The sequence below is a fragment of the Micromonas pusilla genome (genome assembly GCF_000151265.4).
Source record: "Micromonas pusilla CCMP1545 genomic scaffold MICPUCscaffold_10, whole genome shotgun sequence".
Taxonomy (NCBI): domain Eukaryota; kingdom Viridiplantae; phylum Chlorophyta; class Mamiellophyceae; order Mamiellales; family Mamiellaceae; genus Micromonas; species Micromonas pusilla.
The window spans coordinates 903098-921696 of NW_003315891.1; the positions used below are offsets into that span (position 1 = coordinate 903098).

The 18599-nt window shown below is 67.7% G+C and overlaps 10 protein-coding genes across 10 annotated transcripts; 3 read left to right on the top strand and 7 right to left on the bottom strand.

Moving 5' to 3' along the window:
* Positions 1-4914: 4914 nt before the first annotated feature.
* Positions 4915-5760, bottom strand: MICPUCDRAFT_70840 (rhodanese-like domain protein; the record flags this gene model as incomplete). The annotated part of the gene is made up of 2 exons (XM_003061749.1): positions 4915-5241; positions 5521-5760. The coding sequence occupies 2 exons, from the start codon at positions 5758-5760 to the stop codon at positions 4915-4917; spliced, it is 567 nt and encodes a 188-aa protein (XP_003061795.1).
* Positions 5761-6284: 524 nt separating this feature from the next.
* Positions 6285-6872, bottom strand: MICPUCDRAFT_51361 (uncharacterized protein; the record flags this gene model as incomplete). The annotated part of the gene is made up of 1 exon (XM_003061750.1): positions 6285-6872. One exon carries the CDS (start codon positions 6870-6872, stop codon positions 6285-6287), a length of 588 nt encoding a protein of 195 aa, XP_003061796.1.
* An 843-nt stretch (positions 6873-7715) lies between these two features.
* Positions 7716-8701, bottom strand: MICPUCDRAFT_3958 (uncharacterized protein; the record flags this gene model as incomplete). The annotated part of the gene is made up of 2 exons (XM_003061751.1): positions 7716-8226; positions 8331-8701. Coding segments are annotated over 2 exons (882 nt in total), but the record flags the coding sequence as incomplete, so codon positions are not given.
* Positions 8702-8978: 277 nt separating this feature from the next.
* Positions 8979-10394, top strand: MICPUCDRAFT_51363 (uncharacterized protein; the record flags this gene model as incomplete). The annotated part of the gene is made up of 1 exon (XM_003061500.1): positions 8979-10394. One exon carries the CDS (start codon positions 8979-8981, stop codon positions 10392-10394), a length of 1416 nt encoding a protein of 471 aa, XP_003061546.1.
* A 153-nt stretch (positions 10395-10547) lies between these two features.
* On the bottom strand, positions 10548-10832 carry MICPUCDRAFT_51364 (uncharacterized protein; the record flags this gene model as incomplete). Its single annotated transcript, XM_003061752.1, has 1 exon — positions 10548-10832. One exon carries the CDS (start codon positions 10830-10832, stop codon positions 10548-10550), a length of 285 nt encoding a protein of 94 aa, XP_003061798.1.
* Positions 10833-11073: 241 nt separating this feature from the next.
* On the bottom strand, positions 11074-11538 carry MICPUCDRAFT_6654 (uncharacterized protein; the record flags this gene model as incomplete). Its single annotated transcript, XM_003061753.1, has 1 exon — positions 11074-11538. A coding segment is annotated over one exon (465 nt), but the record flags the coding sequence as incomplete, so codon positions are not given.
* Positions 11539-12436: 898 nt separating this feature from the next.
* On the top strand, positions 12437-13793 carry MICPUCDRAFT_35405 (uncharacterized protein; the record flags this gene model as incomplete). The annotated part of the gene is made up of 2 exons (XM_003061501.1): positions 12437-13090; positions 13233-13793. The coding sequence occupies 2 exons, from the start codon at positions 12437-12439 to the stop codon at positions 13791-13793; spliced, it is 1215 nt and encodes a 404-aa protein (XP_003061547.1).
* Positions 13794-13954: 161 nt separating this feature from the next.
* MICPUCDRAFT_51367 (uncharacterized protein) lies at positions 13955-15377 on the bottom strand (the record flags this gene model as incomplete). Its single annotated transcript, XM_003061754.1, has 2 exons — positions 13955-14828; positions 15082-15377. The coding sequence occupies 2 exons, from the start codon at positions 15375-15377 to the stop codon at positions 13955-13957; spliced, it is 1170 nt and encodes a 389-aa protein (XP_003061800.1).
* Positions 15378-15516: 139 nt separating this feature from the next.
* On the bottom strand, positions 15517-16471 carry MICPUCDRAFT_51368 (uncharacterized protein). The gene is made up of 2 exons (XM_003061755.1): positions 16436-16471; positions 15517-15993 (listed from the first exon to the last, which is right to left on the bottom strand). The coding sequence occupies exons 1-2, from the start codon at positions 16436-16438 to the stop codon at positions 15787-15789; spliced, it is 210 nt and encodes a 69-aa protein (XP_003061801.1). The 5' UTR covers positions 16439-16471; the 3' UTR covers positions 15517-15786.
* A 1746-nt stretch (positions 16472-18217) lies between these two features.
* Positions 18218-18571, top strand: MICPUCDRAFT_20210 (uncharacterized protein; the record flags this gene model as incomplete). The annotated part of the gene is made up of 1 exon (XM_003061502.1): positions 18218-18571. A coding segment is annotated over one exon (354 nt), but the record flags the coding sequence as incomplete, so codon positions are not given.
* Between the last annotated feature and the right edge of the window lie 28 nt (positions 18572-18599).

The window sequence follows — 18599 nt, forward strand, 5'->3', positions numbered from 1 at the left end:
CAAGCCGCTTCATCCGCCGAAACCGCCGCCCGAACCGCCGCTTCATAAACCCCTCGCCGCCGTTCGATGCGAGGTCGCGTCGTGCGGGAAGTGGCGCCGCGTCCCTCGGACGGTGCTGCGCGAGCTCACGCCGCACGCGCGGTGGGTGTGCGCGTTTAACGCGCACGCGCCGCTCGAGACGCGAAAGTGCGAGTGCCCGAGAGACTGGACCACGCATGCCGAACGTCTGCCGCGGCTCTGGAGAACCACCCCCGCCGGACCGCGACGTCAGACTCGCCCTCCTCCACCTCGAGGGGCATCTGCACCGCGACCCCGGAGCCGGAGCCGACGACGGGGGACGACAGCAAGTGGGATTATTGGAGACATCCCGGCGGCGGCGGCGGCGGCGGCGGCGGCGGCAGGTGCCCCGCGTGCAAAAAATCGAAAAGCGGAAAGTGTGGCACGTCGACGGCGGTGAAGAATTGCCACAACCGCGCCCCGGGGTCGGGGAAGAACGGAAAGTCCGCCGCCGCGCCCGCCGAGGAAACCACCATCGTCCGCGTGGACGCCGGGATCAGGGACGACCTCCCGCGAGGCACCGTCAGCGGGTACGCCGCGGAGGCGATGACCGCGGAGGAGGAGGACGAGCACGACGACCCCGGCCGACCGCCGAACGCGCCGCGGACGCCGCCGCCGCACCGCCCGCGCGGGAAAGCGTTCGCCGCGGTTCCCGTGGTGTGCGGCGGGATCCCCGGGGTGTTCTTACCCCGCCGCGCGATGTTTCGGTGCATGTGCACGGAAGAGCACGAGAATTGCGTCTCGAGGAGCGGCGTCGACGACGGCGTCGTGATGACGACGACGGCGTTTGAGAAGCACTGCGGCATGGAGAAGAGCAAAAACTGGAGGAATTCCGTCACGGTATTATGCGAGGGCGACAGAGTGAAAGTGGGGAACTGGCTCGACGAGGTCGGCATCGACGTCGCGCGCGGGAAAGGCGGCGGCGGGAAGTGGGGGGCCGGGAACGGACCGGGGGGAGGTGCGAAGAAGGACAAGGCGGACGGCAAGGCGGCGACGAAGCGCGAGCGACGCGGAGACTTTCGGTGGCAGCCGAAGAGACCCGGACCGTTCGCACAGCTGCCGTTGCGGCAGATCATGCGCGTCCTCGAGATCGTTCTCGACGCGCGATTCGAGTCGCAGTCGCGCGGCGGAGACGCGGCACCGAGTGCTGACGTGGAAGGTGCTGATGTGGCGAATCAAAAACACGCGTCGACGTCCGAGGAGGGCAGGCGAGAGCTCGCGCGCGCGGCGTGCGTGAGCAAGGCGTTTCACTGCGCGGCGTCCACGGTGGCGCTGACGCGCGGCGTCGCGGATTGGCGTCCGGAGGTCGAAAGGAAGCCCGAGGCGGAGGAGCGCGATCAAGCCGCCGCCGACGCGATGGAGCTGGACGGGGTGGAGACCGCGACGCGCCCGGTGAAGGTTGAGATCGACGCCGGGAGCGCGGGGGGGGAGGGCGTCGGCGTTCGGTTGACGCTCGCCGCCGCGGAGGGCGACGCTCGGCTGCCGTCCGCGGACGGCGTCGCCGCGATGGAGACGGATTCGACGGAGGAGCGGCTCGCGGAGGAGAAACGCGCGGCGCGAAGGGAGAGAGACCGCGAGCGGAGAAGAGGGGACAAGAAATTTTCAAAGACTGACGCGGATTACACCGCCACGCGGGCGCAGCTGAACATCATCGAGGACTACGTCCACAGAGGCGACCCGGACGAGGTCACGAAAGAGCGCACGGTGACGCTCGCGCCGGATCAGCCGAGATTCGAATCGTGCGGTGGAGACGCCGCGGGTGCTGACGTGGAAGGCGACGCGGCGAATCGAAGACACGTGTCGGAGAAGCACCCCGGCGAGGACGCGATCGACCGCCGCGTGAAAGTTTTCTGGCCAGAGGAAAACGCCTTCTTCTCCGGCGTCGTCACGGGCTTCGACAAAAAATCCGGGAATCACACGGTTTGTTACGACGACGGCGACGTCGAGGAGATCAACCTGAGTAAAGAGACGATGGAGTGGCTCGAGCCCGGCGGCGACCGCGTCGCCGGGGGAAAGATCACCGTCGCGGCGAACGGCGAAGTGAGCGATCCGAACCGCCCGCCCGGGTGGTGGCCCGTCCTCGGCGAGTGGCCGAAAGTCGACGGCGAGCAGAGGAGGCACAAGAAGCTCGGGGAGGAAGTCACCGAGCAGGAGACGTACGGGGTCGATTACGTCACCGCGCGAGACGTCGTCGGCGTGTTCAAGGAGGTGTTGCCGGAGTATAACGACGACGACTTGTGGCGTCTCTCCGACGATCTCATGATGCGCGTGAACGCGAGCTACGGGCCGATGTCCCCGGACGCGCCCGCGACGCAGTCGCTCGCGATGGCGTCCGAGGACCTCGCGACGGTGCTTGAACGCTCAACCGGCGGGCGTTACAGCGACGAGGAAGGGAAGGATAACGTCGCGCGCGCCAAGGCGTTGTGGAAACTGGCGCGGTACGCGCGGCAATCCCCGGAGATGTTCGCCGTGCATCGAAAAGGCTTCGGCGTCGTGTGCTCGCCCGGTTCTGCCGGCGTGAAAGCGGGCGACCTCGTCGTCGACTTCCTCGGCGAGATGTACCCGCCGTGGGCGTGGCAGGCGAAGCAAGACGCGATCAAGACGGCTCAGAAGAACCGCGGCATGCGCGAAGCCGGGCCCCCCGAGTTTTACAACATGCAGCTCGAGCGACCGCCCGGGGACGCGGAGGGGTTCTCGATCCTGTTCGTGGACGCGATGCACTACAACAACTACGCCGCGCGCCTGTCGCACAGCTGCGACCCGAACGTGGAGGTGTCGCTGAAGGCGATCGAGGGAATGTACCGCATCAACTTTTACGCGAAGAGGGACGTGAAGCCGGGCGAGGAGCTGTGTTACAACTACCACTCGTGCACGGACAGCATGAAAGAGGTCGAGGCTGCGTTTTGTCTGTGCGCCGCGCGACGATGCAGGGCGTCGTACCTCGCGTTCGTGGGCGAGCAGAGCAACGGCCACGCGCTGGCGCGATGTCACCGCGTCATCGAGCGTCACGCCGCGTTGTTGGTGGCGGGCGACGCCGTCGGCCCGCCGGCGCCGAGCGCGACGCGCGCGATGGAAGAAGTCGGGCTTCGATGCGGGCGAGGTTTGCTGCGCGACGCCCCGAACTGGCTCCTTCATTACGTCGCGTGGGCCGCGAGCTTCATGAGGGAGGAGCTCAGGGCGCTGCCGAGGGATATTCTGAACGAGCAGCGAGAGTCCGCGGCGAAGCAGGCGGCGAAGGACGGTCCAAACTCCAAGTGGCAGCCGCCGCCGTTCGGCCTCGGCGACGCGGAAATCGAGGCTTTGGCCGTGCGCGAGATTCGGCAACAAGCGATGGCGATCTGTCTGTCGAAGGTGAGGTACTTACTCGGCAGAGGGCCGGAGAAGGCGCGCATCGCGGACGCGCCGCCGCCGATGAAGCTGCTCACGGAGGCGGAGGCGGCGAGGCGCATTTTCGGCGCCGCGCGCGTCGACGGCGCGCCGTCGCTGTTGTCGTCGCTGATCGCGCTCATGGCGCCGCACGCGCGGCACGGCGAGGACGCGGTCGCGCACGCGAGGTTCGTGAGCGAGGCGGAGCAGATCGCGGAGGACGTGTGCGGGTACGACGGCGAGTGCGACGACGTCGCGGCGGCGCTTCTCGCGGCGAACGCCGCCGACGCCGCCGACGCCGCCGACGACGACGACGAATTCGACGACGACGACTCGAGACGATCCCCGGCGAAGCCTCGGTCGCCGCGAGCGCCGACGAAATCCCTCCGCGAAGGCCTCTTCTGGCTCCGCGACAGGCTCGCCGCGATGCCGCCCACGCGCGGCGCGAGGCACGACATCGCCGCTGAGTTGGTCCACTTCCACGCGCACTGCTCGCGGTACTGGGTCGTCTCGACGTCTTCGCATCACCAAGCCCTGCGCGCGGACCCGATCGAGGTTCGCGAGAACGAGGTGCACTCCTACGGCGTCGGCGCCGAGGGCGCGTCCGATCGCGTCGTCTCGAGGATCGAGAAGACGTACAAGCCCGGCACCGCGGCCGGGTCGCTGCTGACGTGGTACAAGCAGGATCAGGCGCGTTCTATACACTGGTCCCCATACGACCGCGTTCGCGTGGTGAACGCCGATCCTTAAGGACTTTGCCCGGCGTTTCTCTCCGCCCAGGGTCCCTCGCTTTCAATACCCGCCCTCGACGCCTCACAACTCCGCTTCTGACGCCTTTCAACTCCACCCCGACATCGCTTTGTATGGAATGGCGACCCTCAGGCGGACCCCGCGGGGTACGTCGCGTCGCAGCGCAAGGGCGTCGTCTCCATCCCGGACCTGTGCTGCGCGTACAGCAGCCGCCCGGAGGTGGCGGTGACGCGCGCGGGGCAGCGCGAGCGAAACGCGTGGATGCTCGCGCTGACGGAGACCCCGGAGCTGCCGTGGCCGAGCGCGACGGGGCCGTGGGGAGTGAGCAACCAGCAGAGGCTGATGGGATCGCCGATATTGGACGCGTGGATGAACGCGGTTCGGAACGGCTGGGGGGGCGAGTTCGGCGGCGTCGCGCGCGAGCGACTGAGCGAGAGGGAGAGGGCGCTCGCGCCGAGGGTGGACCCGGAGGTGTTGGAGTGGCTCTTGAACCGGCCGCAGTGGACGGTGAGGTAGGCGAGACCCCGGGCGCGGCGGGCGAGCGCCGGCGACGGAGGAGAGTCAAGGTCAAGTCGACGCGCGCAAGATTTTTACACAAAAAGATTCTTTTTCAACGCCGCCCGCCGCCGCCGCCGCCGGCGTCGTTGTGGTAGTTTTGATAACAGTACACAAAGACTGAGCTCTGACCCATCCGGGCAAAACGCGTGACCTCGCGCGAGCAAACTACGCCGGCGCCGTCGATCAGTAGTAAATCTGCCCCGCCTGGCGCGTGTCGACGCCGGACACGAGCGTGGACAGGTCCTGACCAATCTCCGGCCGCGCGTTCCACTTGTTCGCGCTCTTGTCGATCGGGAACGCCTTCAGGTACGCGTCGATGCCGCCCTCGAGCACCTTGACGTTCGTGTGACCCAGCTTGGACATGATGGCATCCGCGGCTTTGTTCGAACGGAACGTCCCGTCGTCGCACGCGATGATCATCCTGGACATGGTGTTCGGGAACTCCTGACGGATCTGCGCGAGGAAGTTCGGGTTCATGTGGATGGTACCGTCCTCGTCCATCGCCGCGAGCTGCGGAGAGCGTACGGACGCGGGGTGGAGTTGAAAGGCGTCAGTTGGCGTTGAAAGGCGTCGCGGTCGGGGATTGAAAGCGGGGGCCCAGGCGCGGGCGGAGTGGGCGGATGGATAATGGATTTGTTAAAAGTCGTCACGCGGCGCGAAAAATAGAATCAAGATGACGACGACGACGACGACGACGACGACGACGACGACGACGACGACGACGACGACGACGACGACGACGACGACGACGACGACGACGCGAGAGACGCGGGCGGGCCCGGGACGCACGACGATGTTTTTCCAGGACGACTTGTAGCCGCTCTCGCGGCACTCGTCCGGGTCGCGGATGTCGACGAGGACGAAGCCGCGGTCGAGGTGGTCCTTGACGTCCGGCACGGATACCGTCGGGGCGGCCGCCCGCGTCGTCGTCGCGACGCGGCGCGCGGCGGCGACGCGCGCGCGGGAGGAGGACACCGCGCGCGGCGCGACCGCGGCGCGGAAGGAGACGGAAGACGCGGCGGCGGCCATGATTCTTTTCTCGGCGCGCGCGGTGAGGCGTGCGTGCGGGAAGTGCGCGCGCCGAGCGGACGATTGGGGTCCGTTATGCCGCGGTGGCACGGTGTTTGGCTGAGGGTGGCCGAACGTTTTCCTACGGGCAATCAGTCAACGAGTAGTTTTCGTTCGTACGTGTACAACACGACGAATTGCTCAAATCATCGCTTCGCGCGGAACAACGCCCCGGCTCTCGGAGATCGGAGAGGTTGTTCCGCGCGCGTCTGCGTCTACCGAATGAATGTCTACCTACGCCTCTCCCTCCCCTCCCCGCCGCGAGCTCAGACCCTTCACGTACGCCTCCAGACCCTCCTCCTCGCGCGCGGCGGCGGCGACGGTCGACGCGCCGTCTCCCCCGTCCGCGTCCGTCTCAGGGCCGTTCTGATACAAGCGAATGTCGGGGTGGAGTTGAAAGGAGTCAGTCGGCGTTGAAAGGCGTCGAGGGCGGGGATTGAAAGCGAGGGGTGATGGGCGGAGAGAAACGCCGGGAGATAAAGTCCTTAAGGATCGGCGTTCACCACGCCGACGCGGTCGTATGGGAACCAGTGTATAGAACGCGCCTCGCCCTCCTCGACGTCGACCCGCTCCGCCTCCGCGAGCCCCGCGAGTCCGTCCGGCTGCTCCACGACCGCGAACGACCGTCCGCTGTGCGCCTTCATCATTCGCTCGATCTCGGCCAGCGCGGCCGCGAACGACGCGCGCTCCTCTCTCTCCGCCGCCGCTCTCTCCTCGCGCGTGATGCGACAGCAGCAGAAACAGAACAGCAGCGCGAAGACGCCGAGGACGCACCCGCCGACGATGTAGTACAGCTGGAACGGTCGCTCGCCCTTGTGCATCGACTCGTAGGGTAAGAACTCGCACCCTTCCGGTTGATCCGGCTCGTTCTCGACCGCGCCGTCGGAGTAGTCCGAGGAGCTCGGGTCCAAGCACGCGCACGGCGTGACGTTCGTCGTGTAGTTGTGCGCGCCGTCGCCCTTCGCGTCCCAGTGGATCTTCCATCGCGCGCAGCGTTTCTCCCGCGTGTTCTCCGCCGCCTCGCGTCGATTTTTGGTCCGCTCGTACTGCCACTTCGAGCTCGCCGTCCCCATGGCGCCCGAGGGCGGGGCGGCCTCGGGGGCGACGGGGTGGCCGCCCGGCGGCCTCGGGTGTGACGAGCTCCGAAGATCGATTATTCCTTTCTCGAAGTGCGTTTTCAGCAGAAGAGTCGTCACGCGCAGGACGAAGGACGAAAAAACAAAACCTCGGGAACGGCGCGTCGTCGTCGTTCGCTCAACGATATCTCTCTATCAAACCTAGCCTACGTTCTCTACGCCGCCGCGCCGCCGCGGCATCGCGACGCGCGCGATTCCCTACGCGTCGTCCAGATCTATCTCGTTCCCGTCGGTCTCGCGTTCCGCCGGAGGCGGCGGCGGCGGCGGCGCCGGCGGCGCCGGCGGAAGGGTCCTCGGCTTCAACGTTCCGAACGGTCCCTCGCGGGGTATCGCGTACGACGTGACGCCGTCCACCGCACCGACGGCGACGGTGGTCGCCACCGGCGGCGGCGGCGGCGGCGGCGGCGGCGGCGCGCCCGGCCCTGCGAACCCGCCCTTGAACCCTCCTCCTCCTCCTCCTCCTCCTCCTCCTCCGCCGCCGCCGCCGCCCGAGGCGTCGAGGGTAAACTCCAACTCGAGTAACTCCAAGAGTTCGACCGTTTGCGGGTTCCGGACGACCCCAACGGGCGCGCGGCCCTGTCCGGCGCGCCGTTTCTCCGTCGCGGGGTCGTGCGCGGGCGCGGTGGGAACGAACCGAGGGGGCGCGGCGACGCTACCGGCGGCCGCGTCCTCCCCGCCCTCCCCGCCCTCCCCCGCCGCCGCCGCCGCCGCGCGACGTCGCAACCGCTCCTCCACGAACCGTCTCGCTTCCCCTTCCCCGCTCACGACCTTTCCCGCGGGTCGAGTCGTCAGCGACTGCGCCAAATGGTTCGCTTTCACGATCGACAGCCACTCGGGGTCGAGACGAAATCCGCCGCTCGCGTCTTTCTCCGGCAGGTCCACGATTTGCATGAAGTCGCGACGCGGCAGGCACTTATCCAGCGCGAGAAACTTCGTGACCCCGCCGCCGTGGTGACGCACCATCGCCGCGAACTTGACGTGCAGATGCGCGCTGAACCAATACGACGGTTTGAGCGCGTGAAGCAGCGTCTCCCCGGGCGGCGACCCCAACGTGTTCGATCGGAGCTCGTCGGCGAGAAACTTCTTTTTGCGAATCAAGTCGTCCATCTCTCCGTGCCGCGCGACGCCTCTGGGCCAATCGTGCGACAGGAAGACGTCCACGTGCTCCTTCAGCATGGCGAGCCGCTGGACGTCGAACTCGCGGACGTGGTACGCGGTCTTCACGTCGTGTCCGGCGTACGGCGCGCGCTCGTGGTGCCCTTTCCTGTAGTCCCCGCCCTTGAAGATGCCGCTGAGTGTCGTTCCATACAAAACAAGTTCACCGGTCAGTTGAAAGGGGGCGCGATCAAATGTTGAAACCGGGCGATGGGTGAAAAACGTTTGTATAGAACGCACCTGAGTCCGCCGACGCGCAAATCTCCGAAATTAATCACCCCCGCGTGCCCCATGTAATACACGTTCGGGGCGACGTACCCTCCGTGGTACAGCTCCCAGAGGTAGTTCGACGCCTCGTGGTTCCCGCCGATGAACAGCGTCGGGTACGGCGCGACTTTCGCGCCGCTGTAGTACGAGTGGAACGTCCCAAGCTCCTTGTACTTGTTCGGCACGGACATGCACTCGACGTCGTCGACGTTCCGGATCGCTTGGAAATCGCCGCAGCATATCAGCAGGTCGATGACGATCCCCTCCGCGCGCTCCAGGTGTTTCATCGCGGCGTAGATCTTGTCGAGCTCGCCGTGGCAGCACCCCTCCACGGCGATCTTCATCGCGGGAGGAGGGGCGGGGATCTGTTGGGGAGAGGGGCGCCGACGAGAGTGATTTTGATTTTGGTTTTTCGAGACTGCTCACGCATCACGTTTCGGCGAGTCGGCGCGGGGTCGGTCGAGTCGAGCGGAAACGACGGTTCACAGACCCTCGTGTGATCGACCGCTGCGCACCGCTGAAACTGCCACGACGAGCCGCTTCCGCGCTCCCGTCCGCCTCGCGCGTCGTCTCTCGTCGTCGTCACTTCGTCCCGTCGCGCGACGCCTCGCCTCTCCACCGATGGCGGCGCTCGCTGCCCCCCGCGCGTTCGCGACGCCCTCGCGCGTCGCGTCGAGAAGCGCCGCTCCCTCGCGTCGGACGCGATCCACGCGCGCGCGCGCCAAGGCGGAGAACGTCTCCCCCGACGATCCGAAGTTCCTGGGCCGCAAGGGAACGCGCCGAGACGAGATAACGGACGAAGACGCGGACACGACCGTCGCGCGCGTCGCGGTCAAGCTCGACGGCGCGTTCGGTAAGCCCTCCGCGGCGAAGGAGACGTGGGAGCCGTTCCAACGCGCCGCGCGCGCGGGCTTGATGGACGCGTACGTCGCCGGCGGCGCGAGCGCGGCGGCGGGATCGAAGCGCGGCGACGCCTCCGCCGAAGAAGACGCCGAAGAAGCCGAAGCGGACGTCGTGCACACGTCGCTGTGCATCGCGATGGAGGACGACGCGTTCAAATCGAGGACCGCGGTGCCGCTGCCCATCGACGCGTACGTCAAGCGCGTGGATAAGCTCGTGAACGAGTTCATGCAGCGCGACTACGAGTCGCTCGTCGCCGCGGGGACGACGACGACGCGCGACGTGATCGACGCGCTCGAGGACTATCTCTACGTGCAAAATCAATACCGCGCGCCGAAAGGCTGGAGGGAGATGTACTCGCCGTACCGCACGTACTTCCACAACGTCGTCGCGCAGAAGATCGGCATCCCCGCGACGCTCGCGGCGATATACATCGGCTGCGTCGAGCGTCTCGCCGAGAGAGGCGTCTTGACGGAGGGCGTAGACGTGTGCGTTCGACCCAAAGGCGCGCGGGACTCCGCGGCGGGGGTCACGGCGCCGTCGCCGCCGTGGGGGGTGATTCGCGAGAGCGAGGAGCGGCCGTCGAACGCGGTCGTGTGCACGCCGCTGATGTCCACGAGGCTGCAGCTCAGCGCGCTGAAGCGCGCGTACTGGCCGTGGGAGTGGGACGACGCCAGAGACTCGGGGGTTTTGCTCGCGGTGGAGGCGGCGGCGTACGCGGCCGGGAACCGCATGAACACCGCCGCCGGCGTGGTCGGCATCATCCAACCCACCGGTCGGCCGTTCGGGGACCTCCCGATGGCGACGCTGGCGACCGAGCGGCTGCTCGCGCTCGACGGCGGCGTGGGGTTCGAGGCCAGGGACCTAGGCGTTTTGTTGTTCCACGACGGAAGGTACGGCGAGGCGTTGGAGCTGCTGGAGGGGTTCGAGGCGTGGAAGAGAGACGGCGGCGCCGACGCGGCGCCGATCTTCGTCGGCGACGTGGTCAACCTCGGCGGCAGCGACGCGGTGCTCGCCGCGGAGCTGCAAGTGCGAGAGGACGAGGCGTTGGATCGGCTGATGTTGATCTTGCGGAAGAGAGTGTTGGAAGAGACGATCGCGTTGGACGACGACGAAAAGAGGTCGGGGACGGTGTGAACGAACAGAACAGACGAGTCGTCGCGACGTTCCGACGCGAGCGAACACGTTCAGTACTGCGACCGCATTTTACTACTAAGTAAAAGTCGATGAACGACCCGCCGGCGACGACCGGCGCGACGCGCCGCCGCGATGACGCCGCGCGTCATCAGATCATCCTTCCTTCTCCACGTCGCGCTCCGACGTCGGCGACGTGAGGAACGCGTAGAACTCGTCCTTCCACTCCTTCTTGTCGTGATCGAGCGTCCACTCGAGCGCTTTCACCTCGTGCCCGTACCCGTCGCCGCCGTCGTCGTCGTCGTCGTCGCCGTCGCCCGTCTCCACCCCGTGCCTCTCGTCTATGTTCCGACTCCGCATGACCGCGTAGAACGTGCTCGTGCGCGTGCCCCACTTGGCGTTCTCGCCCGGCCGCACGAACGGCGACGGCGACGCCTCCATCGCGGGAGGCTCGCCGTCCTTTTCGACGTCCCACCGATCGAACTCCGCGTGGTTTCCCAACACGTCGCGAAGCAACACCGTCGGGCTCACCACGGACCACTGAAACCATGCGGGGGGCGGGATGCGATTGGTCAGTGTGTGATCAGATTCGATGACGTGGCATAACGTGTGGTGGATAACGAGCGAACGGGAGTCGCACCTCGGACTTTGCCCCGAAGACGTGCCAGGCGCGGTTCACTCGCGCCATCTCCTCCTCCATCGCCTTCTTCCCGTTTTTAGTCTTCGGCCACGGCGCGTCCAGCGCGGCGTTCGAGAGGCCGTAGATCGCCCCGCCGACGTCCTCGTCCGAGCACTCCGCGGATTGCTTCGCGGCGAGCGGCGTCGCCGTCCCGGCGTCGTCGCCGCGGTTGGAGAGGCACGCGAACTCGCCCGTCCTCGCGTCGCCCACGATGAGCGAGAACCCGTTGTACTTCTCGACGACGCCGCCATCCTCCGCCAGCGCGCGCAGAAAGTCGAGCGGGGCGTCGTCGCCGTCGAGGAACTTCACGGGCAGCTCCCCGCGCGACGGCGACGTCCCCGGAGGATGCCGCGGCGTCTCCTCGTGATAGTTGGTCACCACGGCGACGCGCCCGGTCCTCGTGATGCCCATCCACGTCCCCTTCGCGTCCTCGTCGCGGCCGGCGAGGACGTCCGCGCGGTCGGGCCAGAAGTGCATCTGCTGCGTCGGCCTGCGGAGGAGGAGAGAGGGGAGGGGAGGGGAAGGGAGGAGGAGCGTGAGTCGGACGGACGGTCCGATCGATCGACTGGATTTTTCCTCGCTGTCAACGATCGTCGTCGACGCCGCCGCGCGTCGTCGCGTCGCGTCGTCGCGCACCTCTCGTAGCTCTCGTCGCGGTTCACGGCGAGGACGAACACGTACGGGCTCTTGAGCGCGTCCTCATCGGGGTCGGGGTCGCCGAGGAACAGGAACGCGACGCACATCGTCGCGGCGCGGCGCGGGCGCGCGAGAGTGAGGCCTCGGATCCCGCCGCGCGGGGACAGCTCATCAGCGGGCGCGAGTCCGCGAGAGCGAGATCGAGCCAGGTGCGTTCTATAAAAGTTTTTTACCCATCGCTCGGTTTCAACACTTGATCGTGTCCCCTTTCAACTGACCGGTGAACTATTTTCGTATGGAACGACCCTCAGAGAAGGCCGTTTGCCCCCGGTCATCCTTAAGGCCCCCTCGACGGAGGCGCGCGCGGTCAGAGACGAGCCGCGCCCCACGCACGCGTCTCGAGCGGCGGCCTCGACGACACCTATCGCGTGACGCATCGAACGACGTCGGACGCGATGACGGTGCGTCCTCGTCCCCGACCCGTCGCGCGCGGGAGGGAGGGAGGGACCCGGGGGGACGTATCGCGCCACCCATCTCGCTCCCATTTCGGGACGCGACCGGGTTTCCGCCCCCCCCCCCTCGCGTCCCGCGCGCGTCGACGACGGCCGCGTCGCGCGTCCTCCGCGGGGTATCGCGCGGGGGCGACGAACGCTGACGCTCGATCCGCGTCGATATTCCCCGCGCGACGTCCTCGCCCGACCTCGGCTCGCGTCGCCCCGCGTCGCGAGCGATGCCGACGCGTTCGAACGCCGGACCCGCGAATTCTCACCTCAACCCATCCTCCCCCTCTGCCCCACCATCGCGCCCCCCCCCACACCAGACCGACAGCGAGCGCTACTCCTTCATCGTGGAGTACCTCGACCCGCACGCGGGGCTGACGTTCCGGTACCAGCTCCTCTTCTGGGCCGCGGACTCGTCCGTCGAGATGTACGACATCAAAAACCGCCGCTCGTTTTTAAAGAAGACGCGCGTGCCCTCGATCACGACCAAGGATTTCTTCCTCGGCGCGACGATCACGGTGTACTCCAGGCAGCTGAAGGTGGTCGAGTACGGCGACGCGCACACGGAGCGCGCGTTCGCGTCCGCGCGCCAGCGCGTCTTCGCGCTCGTCAAGCCGAACGCGATCCGATCGGCGGGGAAAATAATCCACGCCGCCGTCGCGAGCGGGTTCGTCGTCGCGGAGTGCAAGATGGCGACGATGCAGCGCGCGGACGCGGAGCGGATGTTCGGCGACCGGAACGACCGCGCGCTCGTGAACGACGCGTGCGCGGGCGCGTGCGTGGGGATCGCGCTCGTGAGCGAGGACGCGGTGGCGAAGTTCGCCGCGCTCAACGGCGAGAAGGCGCGTTCATATCTACACCGGTCCCCATACGACCGCGTCGGCGTGGTGAACGCCGATCCTTAAGGGCTTTTGCCGGCGAATCTCTCCGCCCAGGGTCCCTCGCTGCTTTCAATCCCCGCCCTCGACGTCTTTCAACTCCGCTTCTGACGCCTTTCAACTCCACCCCGACGTCGTCGCTTTACAGGGATCGACCGACCCGTCCACGCTGCACGGCGCTTTCGGCGACGCGTGCGTCGCGTCGTCCTCGGAGTCTGACGCGGAGACGCAGTGCGCGACGTTCTTCGCGCTGCCGTCCGCGGCGAAGTTTGAGAACACGTCGCTGTGCATCGTGAAGCCGCACGCGATGGCGAACCTGGGGTTGATCGTGGACGGCGTCCTCGAGGGCGGGTTCGCGGTGACCGGGATGCAGACGTTTACCCTCGATCGCGCAAACGCGTCGGAGTTTTTAGAGGTGTACAAGGGCGCGGTGCCAGAGTACAACGCGATGGTGGACGAGCTCACGTCCGGGGCGTTTTGCGCGCTGGAGGTGGCGGCGAGCGACGGCGCGGCGGACGCGGTGACGGCGTTTCGCGAGAAGGCGGGTCCCGCGGATCCGGAGATCGCGAGGGCGCTCCGCCCGGAGTCGCTGCGCGCGAGGTTCGGGTTCGACAAGGTGAGAAACGCGGTGCACTGCACGGACCTCGCGGAGGACGGCGCGCTGGAGACGACGTACTTTTTCAAGATTCTCCAGTCCGTGGCCGCGTGACGCGACGCGCGAGAGAAGAGAGGAGAGAAAGACGGGGCCGAGCCAAGGGACTAACTTATACTCTAGAAGAACGAATTCGGCATCGCCAAAGTTGTTAAATATTCATGCTTCATCACCGGAGACGCGTCCGTCGCGTCCGTCGCATCCGTCGCGTCGGTCGGTCACAAGAACCCCGGCGGAGGGTCCCACGTCGTCGCGCCCGTGTCCTTGTTCCAGTAGTACGTCTTCCCCTCGGCGTCTTTCACCGCCTGCCACGCGCCCACCTTCGCGACGACCGGGACCGGGGCGGCGGCGGCGGCGGCGGCGACGACGGCGGACGTCTTCGTCTTCGTCTTCGCGGCAGACGCCCTCTTCGCGTCGTCGTCGACGTTCGCGTTCGTAACGGCCGCCTGCGCGGCGTTTCGACCGCCGCCGCTCTCCGTCGCCGCGGCGGCCTCCGCGATGCGCCTCGCCGCCTCCGCGAGCTTCGCGGCGTCGAACCCGCCGCCGCCCTCCACCCCGGGAGGCGTCTCCGGGTTCATCCCGTTCTTCAGGCAGTGCTTCAGCCACGCGTAGTAGTCCACGCCTTCGCCGCCTGGCCACAGGAACGAAAACTCGACGCGGTTGTCCCGCTGCTTCTCGCGCGTGACGTCCTCGAACTTCTTACCGTTCTTCACGACGAACTCCGCCACCTTCTGCACGCGCTTCAGGAGCGCGGGGTCGTCCGGCTTGAGCGCGAACGGCGGTCGGTCCTCCGTCGCGCCCGAGGCGTCCGTCAAAATCGTCGAATTCGTCGTCGTCATGATCGTCGCGCGCTCGCGTCCGTCGTCGCCGCCGTCCCTCTTCCTCTTCTCGCCCGCGGCGACGTCGCCGCGACCGCCGGCGTCCTCGCCGCCGTCCCCGCCGCCGCATCCCTCCGCCTCCGCCTTCGCGCGCTGCGCCGCGGCGTACGCCTTCGCCGCCGCGGCCATCTTGTCGATGTCCACGACTTTGTCCTTCTTCGAGCGCGTCGACCCGATCGCGCTCGAGAAGCGCGTGTCGTTGCTGAACTTTTCCCTGCGGCGACGCGACGCGACGCGACGAGACGAGACGAGACGAGACGAGACGACGCCGGCGGTCAGATCGCGGCGCGGAGGGGCGTCGACGGGAGCGATCGGACGTCGAGACGCGAGGGAGCGGACGGAGGGCGCGGGCGCGAAGGACGGAAGGATGGCGACGGTGACGAGATGAGATCCGACGCGAACGAACGAAGAATCGCGACGACGCGTCGGAAACATGGGGGCGGGCGAGCGAGCGCGACGCGACGCACTTCCAGTCGACGGTCCCCTCCGCGTTCCGCGCGTTCCTCATCTGCGCCCCGGACATCATCTGCCCGTCCGGGCCGCGGACTTTCCTGTACCCGCCGACGTTCCCATCGGCGGATGCGGATCCTCCTCCCTCTCTTCCTCCTCGATCGGATCCTCGATCTCCTCCTCCTCGCGCGGCCGCGTCCGCGGCCTCGCGTCGGCCGCGGTCGAACTTGTCCATGTTCTCCCACACCTCCGCGTGCTTCCCCGTGTGCACGACCTGCCCGCGCAGGGCGTTCCACACGTCGCCGCCGCCCATCGTGGACGACGTCAGACCGCGCGCGTCGCGACACTGATCGACGACGCGCGAAATAGATTTGACACGCCGCAGAGTGTTGTTGAGAAAACACGTTCGCGTTCGAGCGCGCGGGAGAGAGGCGAAAGGCGAGACGAGACGCGTCTCATCAGCGCGTAAAGGTTAATCATCCCTCACAACGCGAAAAAAAAAACACCCTCCAAGAACGTCGCGCGCGCGCGAAACCCGCCGACGCGCGCGCCCTCCGCCGACGGAGCCTCGGCGGTCTCTAGTAGACCGCCGAGGCGCGGCCGACTACCGGCGCGACGCGAATCCCTCCATCCGCGCGCGCTCCGTTCCGTCCAAACCCCACTGTTGCAACATCACTCCGCCGTCCAACGCGATCCACGGTCGTCCCGACCAAACGGATCGCTTAGATCGCCTGGACCTGGAGCCCGGGGGGAAGGGACTGCTTCAGCTTGTCCGCCTTGTCGCCGTCCGACACGACGAGCGTGTACAGGTACTTGCTGCACCGAACCTTGAACTTCGTCTTTCCGCCCGTCTTCTTGATCTTCACGCTCTTCGCGTCCTTGCGGCGCGCGGTGAGGAGGAAGTCCTTGATCTCGTGGATTTGCTTCGGCTGCGGACGGGAGGGGAAGGGGGCGGGGAGGGTCAGCGAGGGGGAAGGGGTCGACGGACGGAGGGAGGGAGACGCGCGCGCGGGACGACGACGGGCGACGCGAGCCTCGCGAGCGAGGCTCAGGTCAAACGAAGGATGGGATGAATCCCCGCCGCGAGGGGATCGCGCGCGCGATGCGACGTCGTCGTCGATTCCGCGACGCCGCGCGTCGCGTCGCGTCGAGGAGGGCCTCGACGACGACGACGGCGCGAGACATCGCGTCGGAATCGACGCGCGGGGCGTCGCGCGTCGCGTTCCCGGTCGACGCGTCCGCGGAGAAAAACCCTAAGCGCGCGCGATGCGCGAGATTTCGCGACGGAAACGACGCCGCGGCGGCGCGACGGTGCCGCGCGCGCGCGACGCGCGCGCGCGCGGCGGCGGCGAGCGTGTTCGAGAGACGCACCATCGTGTCCGAGCGAGCTAACGCGGCACCCGGTGTCGTCGGTAAAGGGCGAGCGAAGGCAGCGGCTACGGCTTTTGTCGCTTGCGAGGTGAAAGTGTGATGCGCGCCGCGCGCCAACGCCCTGTATGTAGTACTGTTTCATCGTACTCGCGTATGAGCAAACAGTAAGGGAAGAGACAGGATTCCTCGGTCTTCGGTCGGTGATTCGCGAGCATCTCGGTCGAACACCAGTTCTCGAGACGCGCGACGACGGGAACGATGAGTTGCGCGACGTGCGGCCGAAGCGTCGGCCTGTGCTCGTGCCCGCCCGGGGAGGACGAGGTCGGGGAGGGCCCGATACGACGACGACGACGCGCGACGCGCTCGTCGGACGCGCCGACGCCTCCGCGGCATCCCGCGGAAGCGGAGCACCTCGGCGCGAGGCTCGGGCGCGAGGACGCGGCGGTCCCGTCGCTGGAATCGCTCGCGCCGTTCGCGGACTACGACCGCCGCCGAGCGGTCGAGAAGCGCTGGGAGCTCGAGGCGAAGGCGAAGCTCGGTCTGTGCGGCCGCGGCGCGGACGCGATCCCGGGAGCGGGCGCGGGGCGCAGATTCTGGGTCGGAGGCGCGGTGGAGTTCGCCGCGGGGGGGACGCGCGGGCGGACGATGCACGACGCCGCGAAGGCGGGCGACGCGAGCGCGGTCGCGCGGAGGCTCTCGCGGGGGGAGCATCCGGACCAGGGCGATTTCTTAGCGCAGACGTGTCTCATGCTCGCCGCCGCGGAGGGGTGCGCGCCTCTCGGACGTCGGATGGATTCGTAACGGCTTTTTCTCGCGAGAAGGACAAAAATGATAACTCACAGTCCGGGAAGAACGAACGAACGAACGAATCGACTCACCCTCCTCGGTCCCCCTTCTTCCCTCGCACTTCTCTCCGCAGGCACGTCGACGTCGTCGCGGCGTTATTCGACGGCGGCGCGGCGCCGAACGCGAGGGACATAAACGAACGCACGGCGCTGCACCACGCGGCGATGCTCAACGCCGGCGGCGGCGTCGGCGAGGAGGTGCGTTCTATACACTGGTCCCCATACGACCGCGTTGGCGATGTGGACGCCGATCCTTAAGGACTTTCGCCGGCGTGTCTCTCCGCCCACCCCTCCCTTTGAATACCCGCCCTCGGCGCCTTTCAACTCCAACTGACGCCTTTCAACTCCACCCCGACTTTCGCTCGTATGGAACGACCCTGAGGAGGACGAGGGCGATAAGCGCGCCGAAGCCGTCGAACGCCGCGCGGTGATAACCGCCACGATCGACGCGTTACGTCGCGGCGGGTGCGACGTGAACGCGAGAGATGAGCTCGGTTCGACGCCGCTGCACGTCGCGAGCGAGCGCGGGCACGTGACGCTCGCGCGCGCGCTGTTACGGCGCGGCGCGGACGCCTCCGCGAAGGACGCGCGAGGACGCACCGCGTTGGACGTGTCGTGGAAGACGCAGCTGTCGCCGCTCATCGCGCTCTTGTCGGACGCGACGCCGAAACCGAAACCGTTCGGGGTCCCCGACGACGAGAACCGACGAAACGGCGGGAAGCTGTGCGTTAAGGGCGCGGCGAAACCGCCGCCGTACGAGGCGCCGTTCGAGTACCCCCCGCCGGAGATGAAGGATTTTCATGCGAGCGGGGGCGGCGGCGTGTGCGCGTGCGGGAGAAGGCGCGAGAAGTGCGCGTGCGCGGCGCGCATAGGACGCCGCGACGCGGAGAAGAAGAAGAAGGACGATAGCAGCGCTAGCGCGGCGAATAAGGGCGAGATGCCGCGCGGGGAAGACGCTACGCCTCCCGGGTACTACTGGCGCGGCGGCCGCGTGTTCGAAGGCGCCGGCGGCGCCGCGCGCGGCGGGAACATCCACGAAGACGCCTCGCGCGGCGACGCGGACGCCGTTCGCGCGCGCGTCGAGAACGGCGAGGCCGTCGACCAGCGCGACCACGCGATGACGACGCCGCTGGCGCTCGCGTCCGCCAACGGTCACGCGGAATGCGTCGGCGTGTTGTTGCGTCGCGGCGCCGCCGTCGACGCCGGCGACGGCGGCGGCGCGACGCCGCTGCACCGCGCGTGTCTCGGCGGGCATCTCGACGTCGTCGAGCTGCTTCTGACGCACGGCGCGCGGAGCGGACGCGTGGACGACATGGGGC